This window comes from Lampetra fluviatilis, chromosome 44 (genome assembly GCF_964198595.1).
Source record: "Lampetra fluviatilis chromosome 44, kcLamFluv1.1, whole genome shotgun sequence".
NCBI classification, from domain to species: Eukaryota; Metazoa; Chordata; class Hyperoartia; order Petromyzontiformes; family Petromyzontidae; genus Lampetra; species Lampetra fluviatilis.
This window is the reverse complement of record NC_136318.1, coordinates 4468832-4475140: the sequence shown is the minus strand read 5'-3', so window position 1 is coordinate 4475140 and position 6309 is coordinate 4468832. Positions and strand designations below refer to the sequence as shown.

Sequence of the window (6309 nt, the reverse complement as noted above, 5' to 3'; positions counted from 1 at the left end):
ACCCCACCGCACACGCCACCTGCCGATCGACTGCCCATGGCGAGAACAGTGCGCACCGCTGCGTGGACGGATTGCTAACACCGCCGATAAAAATCACCGCAGCCCAGATATGATCCCCCTGTGAAACTCAAATCGAGGTGTCTATTGTATCGATTCTGCTGTCCATCCAACAGCCATGTTAAGAGTATCGATTCATCGAGGTTTAATCGCTGCGTCTATACATTGGCAAGGGGGGGGGGGGGTCAATCTGTTGCCCTTGTTTCGGGGGGGGGGGGACGGTGGGGGGGGGGGGGAGGTGGGTGGGGGGGAAGAGAGGGGGCTGCTCGTGCATTACCCACAATCCCCTCCCCAGAGCCGGAGCGCGGTGCGTGCCGTGAACGCGATGCTCGCACTCCCTCGCGAGGTCTCCCACCCCCCGCCACCCCCCGGCCAACCACAAAGCAGTCGAGCAGCGGTTGAGATCGTGCTGGTGATGAGCAGGCGAGGGAGAGAGTGGGTGTTTATTATACCATTATTTGACACTCCCCCATTTTTTTCCCAAAGACCATTCGCTCGAAATCCGTTTTAAAATCGCATTACAGCGCCTGTTGGCACCAACCAACCACGCCGAGGTTCAACGCGGATCACAATGCTGGTGGACCGCTGCCCGCCGAACATCCGCGACAGAATTTCCCGAGCGACCAAAGTTGCGCGCGAGTGAATCTCCCGCAAGGCGGATGTCGCTGCAACCGGTTGCTGCTCGCAGGGGTCGATCCGTTCAGAGATTTTGTATTGCGAATCCTCGCGGGGGAGGAGCTGGCAAGAAAGGGGGCGCGTCTCTGGGGTTGTGGGGGCGTGGTCAGACACTGCAGCCACCCCCAGACACGCCCTTCGTCGCTTAACTACTCGCTCAGCCGCGGACAAAGCGGTCGCAGGAGATTTAAGTTGAGCATATTATACAGCGGATCTGGTTTGCGCAAACGATTGTTAAGGCGTGGAACCGACTGCACAGCACACGGAGATCAGGGGGGCGGGGGGGGGCAGGGAGGGTGGAATGTCGCTGCCTCCCATTACGAGGTCGCCAGGTACAGCGTCTTGCCACCGAGCGCCAGCAAATCAGCCGAGTCCTTGAGCTCTGCGAGAACACAGGCAGCACAGCAACAAGGTTAGGGGGAAACCGGTACGAGGCAAAGGCGCAGGCTTGCAATGGCTAGCTTAAGTCACTGCCGCGGAAAGGGGCCAGCAAACGAAGGGAGCTTTACAGCGCCCTGTCAGAGGGGGTACTTTAGCCTACTCTTCCATGCTAGCTAGACGTTTGGGACGAGCTGGGAGTACCCACACTTTACCCCACCACACACACGCCACCTGCCGATCGACCGACTGATGCAGCCTTTAATCTCCTGATGGGATAGAAGAACCTTGCACCATCTTTCCAAGGGCCGTGTCACACGGCCTTCAATCCAGCAGCGGATCGACAACACGCTGATGGTAATCACGCAATCATCATCATCATCGCCGTTATTATAACGACGATGACGATGATCACATGCTTCGCGAACGCTGCGTATCTCGGTTACTGGAGTTACCAAGCCTGAGCTAACAGCAACACAATAAACAAATAAATGATCTGCGATTGAATCGCGACCCCCATGGCAATTCAATCAATAACAGATACACGTTTGGGGGGGGGGGGTTAATCGATTGCCAAATCATCACGCGCCTTGCGAGCAGCGGCAAGTTTTGTTCGCTCATCAGTGGCGGTTACACGGACGCACTTGGCCCCCGCCATAGTAATGTGGAACACGAAACCTCCGTGCCCGTCACGTGCCAGTGCTTAAGAAGTGCGGCGGCGGCGGCAGCGCGCGGGGAAAACGCATCCACTCAGCGCTCCGGGACATCGATCAGAGCGGAGAACAGAGCACTCCGATGTGGGGGGAGGGAGGTGGGTGTGTGGGAGGGGAGAGAGAGCGCTGCTCGTGCATTGCCCACAATCCCCTCCCCAGAGCCGGAGCGCGGTGCGTGCCGTCAACGCGGTGCGTGCCGTCAACGCGGTGCGTGCCGTCAACGCGGTGCGTGCCGTCAACGCGGTGCGTGCCGTCAACGCGGTGCGTGCCGTCAACGCGGTGCGTGCCGTCAACGCGGTGCGTGCCGTCAACGCGGTGCGTGCCGTCAACGCGGTGCGTGCCGTCAACGCGGTGCGTGCCGTCAACGCGGTGCGTGCCGTCAACGCGGTGCGTGCCGTCAACGCGGTGCGTGCCGTCAACGCGGTGCGTGCCGTCAACGCGGTGCGTGCCGTCAACGCGGTGCGTGCCGTCAACGCGGTGCGTGCCGTCAACGCGGTGCGTGCCGTCAACGCGGTGCTCGCACTCCCTCTCTAGGTCTTCCCCCCCCCGCCCCCCGGCCAACCACAAAGCAGCAGCGGTTGATGATCGTGCTGATGATGCGCAGGCGAGGCAGAGAGTGGGTGGGCAGGTAAGTGGGTGGGTGAGCGAATGGGTGAGTGAATGAGTGAGTGGGTGCGTGGGTGAATTCATGGGCGAGAGGGTGGGTGAGCGAGTCTACAAGTGGGTAGGTGGGTGGGTAAGTAAGTGGTGGGTAAGCAAACGAGGCGAGTGTGTGGATGAGTCGGCAAGTTGATGAGTCGGCGAGTGAATGAGCGGACGGGTGAATGGGTAGGTGAGTGAGTAGGTGAGCGAGAGGGCAAGGGAATGGACGAGCACGTGAACGGGTGAGCGTGCGAGCGGACAGGCTTTCAGATGATTGGATGAGCCAGGTGAGAAGGCGAATTGGTGTGCGTGCTTGTGTGCGGACGGGCGGGCGAATAAGTGGGTGAGCACTCAGGTGAGCACTCGGGTGAGCACTCGGGTGAGCACTCGGGTGAGCGACGCTCGCTATGGCGGAGCGTGGCCTTGGCGCCGCACTTTCCCTGCCGCCACCGCTGCCGTAGTTGCGGCGAGCGGAGCCATTAGGATGCCCGGCGTGGTCAGGATTTGTGCCGAATCGACCGGCCGGCACTGGGAGTCCCCTCCTCCTCCTCTTTCCTCTTCCGCGGCGGTCGCGGCCGTAAATTGTCGCGCCGGACCGCATTTACAAGGGATTACCGCGCGTGGGAACTGAATTCAATTAGAACTCGCTGGGGCCGCATGCGTGGCACTAGGGCTGCGCTGTTGCCTGCTGCACTGCTGCCTGCTGCCTGCTGCATGTCTTCGATTCTTCTGTGCTCCCATACGACCCTGAATCACCTGGGAATTTCAACCTCTGTAGACCCCGTCTCCTTCATCTTTATGCTTTGCCCTCTTACTCCTTAGGCCCCATCTCATCTGGCGGTGGGGGTTGTGGTGGGTGGGGGCAGTGGTGGGTGAGGGCAGTGGGGGATAGTGATGGGTCGGGGCATTGGTGGGTGGGAGCAGTGGGGGTAGTGGTGGGTGGAGGTGGTGGAGGTAGTGGTGGGTGGGGGCAGTGGGAGGAGTGGTGGGTGGAGGTGGTGGGGGTAGTGGTGGGTGGGAGTAGTGGTGGGTGGGGGCGGTGGGAGGAGTGGTGGGTGGGGGTAGTGGTGGGTGGGGGCGGTGGGGGTAGTGGTGGGTGGGGGTGGTGGGAGGAGTGGTGGGTGGAGGTGGTGGGGGTAGTGGTGGGTGTGGGTGGTGGGGGTAGTGGTGGCTGGAGACGGTGGAGGTAGTGGTGGGTGGGGGCATTGGGGGGCAGTGGTGGGTGGGGGCAGTGGGGGTTGTGATGTGTGGGGGTAGTGGGGGGTAGTGGTGGGTGGGGGTGGTGGGAGGAGTGGTGGGTGGGGCTGGAGCGGCCTCGACATTACGAGCACCACCATGACCCCTGTGACGCCGGGACGGAGCGGACGCCGAAGCGCTCTCAGGCCTAGCGGTGCGACTAGCCGACGAACGCCTCGGGCCTCACCGTGCCCCGCTCGGCCCCGACGGCCAACGTTTCGCTCCCGGAGAAGCCCACGGCTCGTCGAGCCAAACTTCGGGCGTCGCACCTCACGACTAAGCGCAGCGATACAACCCGAAACCGCGGCCAAGGGCCACGTGCGGCTGCGGCACCACCGCGAGATGGATCCCCTGCGTGGGGATCGCGAGGGGTGGCGGCGGCGGCGGCTTTGAGAGGCATTCATCCAGCAGTGGACCGAGCACGGCCGACGATCGGCTCTACGGTTATCTTCATCGTCGTCGACATGCGAGCGCGTGACGACGACACCGCGCGACTGGGAGGCTGACCGCTGGTTCGCGCGGCGTCCACGTAGAGGCGGAGGGTGCGGCCGCGCAGGGAGAAGAGCACGGCCGCCTGGTGGACGAGCGCCGGCACGGCGAGCGCCGCGTCGGCGCCGAGAGGGTTCCTCAGCAGCAGCGTGGCCACGCGCGCACTCCCTTTAAAGCACACAAACAACACGTGGGTGTGTGTGAACGCACGCATGCGGGAACATAGACACATCAGCGGCATGCGTACTCATGCGCGCACTCCTTTTGAACAGACGCGCGCGTGTGTGCGTGTGCGTCAACCCACGCACGGATGCTGATGCATGTGTCGACAAGCTTCTGTTCGCGTGAACACGCATGGAGACACACAGAACCAGGAGGGTACACCGTTGGTGTGGGGAGTGCACCAACCACTGCAATACCGCTTCCGACACAGACCCCCCACACTGACACACATACACTTACAAAGATCCCCCCGTGTAGCCTTCATCGACTGTTGGGGCAAGTGCTGTTAGCGAGCACCTATGAAGGCCGGCACTGCACACGAGAGATTGAGTGGCCAACACCACACCCGGCCACCTTGATTTCACGACTGCTGTTATTGACGACACTACCGCTCCCTCGCCACATACACTCAGGTACGCGCGCACGCACGCCCGCCCGCTCGCACGAATGCCACCGCGCTACGTTGCACCTGCATTGTCGTTGCTCAGGAGCTGCACGTTGATGTAGGGACACGCGGGCTCGTTGGCGACCTGCGGTGACTCCTGCCCCGTCGGAGCCTGCCCCTCGGCCAGCACAAGCACAGTCCCACCACTCAGCTTGCGCAGGTCCGCCTCTGCTGACAGCTCTGCTCGGGGGGCGAGGAGGGGGAGGAGGTGGGGTGCAGCGTTATGTGTCCCCTGGCCGTCGGGAGCGCTTCCGCAAAACTGGGGCAACGTCGCGGTCGGAAATTCATCGGAATGCTCGCATCGCACGAGAATGTCTCCGGTAGCCGGGAATGGTGGACAGAGACGCGTCGCTGATCATCTCTCCTCCACACGAAAGCGGAATGAGGATAAGAACGATGAGGGCTGTGCACTGGGCGTGGAGATGAAGGCTCTTGACAAGAGTGGAGGAACGAGGAGCAGGGAGGCAGAGTGCTGTCACCCCCATTGGTCACGTAACCCATGGCTCTGTCGATCGTCGGTTCTGTCGCTCGGCCAATCGGACAGCACAAATGTCTCGCCTGTTTTCCTCCCGTATGCTGCCGGACGGGAGGTTGTGTGCGGTGCTCGGTGACATCACGGGCATCGGCATCAATCATCATCGGCCGCGTCACATCGGGCGTGGCTTGCAGGGGGTTTCCCACCTTCGCCTTTACAAGGGGCCTCCCCGAGTAATAAACCGCGAAACAAAGACGCCCGTTCCGATTGCGGATAAACAGGTGTGACCGTTGCCCCGGGGGGGTGGCCGGGGCGACCACCTCCGCGCCACTCACCGGCGCCCCCGCCAAACAGGCGACAGCCACCGACCCCGGTGAGGTGCTCGGCCAAGCGTCGCAGCCCCGCGTAGTCCAGGGGGTCGACTCCACGAGGGTTCTCCAGCAGCGCCACCCCCACTGTTGGCGCAGACACACGCGCAGACAAAGATTCCCCCCCATGTGGCATCGGACAGACGGACGGGGCAAGTGTAAAGATGACGAGAATTATTTGTTTTGATACGGCCGCCCCCCCCCTCCCCCCCTAGCAGCTGTCCCCGTGGGCACAAGGTGAATCAGCACATGGGCATTCATCTGCTAGTCGGGGGCGATGATTGCTGTGTGTAATTCCCATCGAGTGATTTTCAGTGGAGTTAAGGAGCACCTATTAAATCTGGTATGGCACACGAGGGGGTGGGTGTCCAACACCACGCCTGGACGCCTTTGTGTCTCTCACGCGGCGATGTTTACACACTGCACCAGGTGCCCATTTAAGGCTGAGTCGTCCCACTGACATTGGTCACGAGCGGGAACTGAACTCGGATCGCCGAGTTCGTAGCGAACGTGCACCAACCATTACACTACCGCTTCGCATTCCCCGAACACATACACGCACGCACCTCCAATTATCACGCTTGGCTACGTACCGTCCGATAGAAGTTC

General features: G+C 61.8%; 1 protein-coding gene across 2 annotated transcripts in view; it reads right to left on the bottom strand.

The window, feature by feature from the left end:
• Window positions 1–263: 263 nt before the first annotated feature.
• IARS1 (isoleucyl-tRNA synthetase 1) overlaps window positions 264–6309 on the bottom strand; it is a 48707-nt gene continuing 42661 nt past the window's right edge. For both annotated transcript variants that reach the window (XM_078876524.1, XM_078876523.1), the window contains 4 exons: window positions 5668–5787; window positions 4882–5037; window positions 4209–4358; window positions 264–1114 (listed from right to left, as the gene is read on the bottom strand). In XM_078876524.1, the coding sequence (XP_078732650.1) occupies window positions 1050–1114; window positions 4209–4358; window positions 4882–5037; window positions 5668–5787 (491 nt within the window). In that variant the 3' untranslated portion in view covers window positions 264–1049. The remainder of the gene's footprint in view (window positions 1115–4208; window positions 4359–4881; window positions 5038–5667; window positions 5788–6309) is intronic.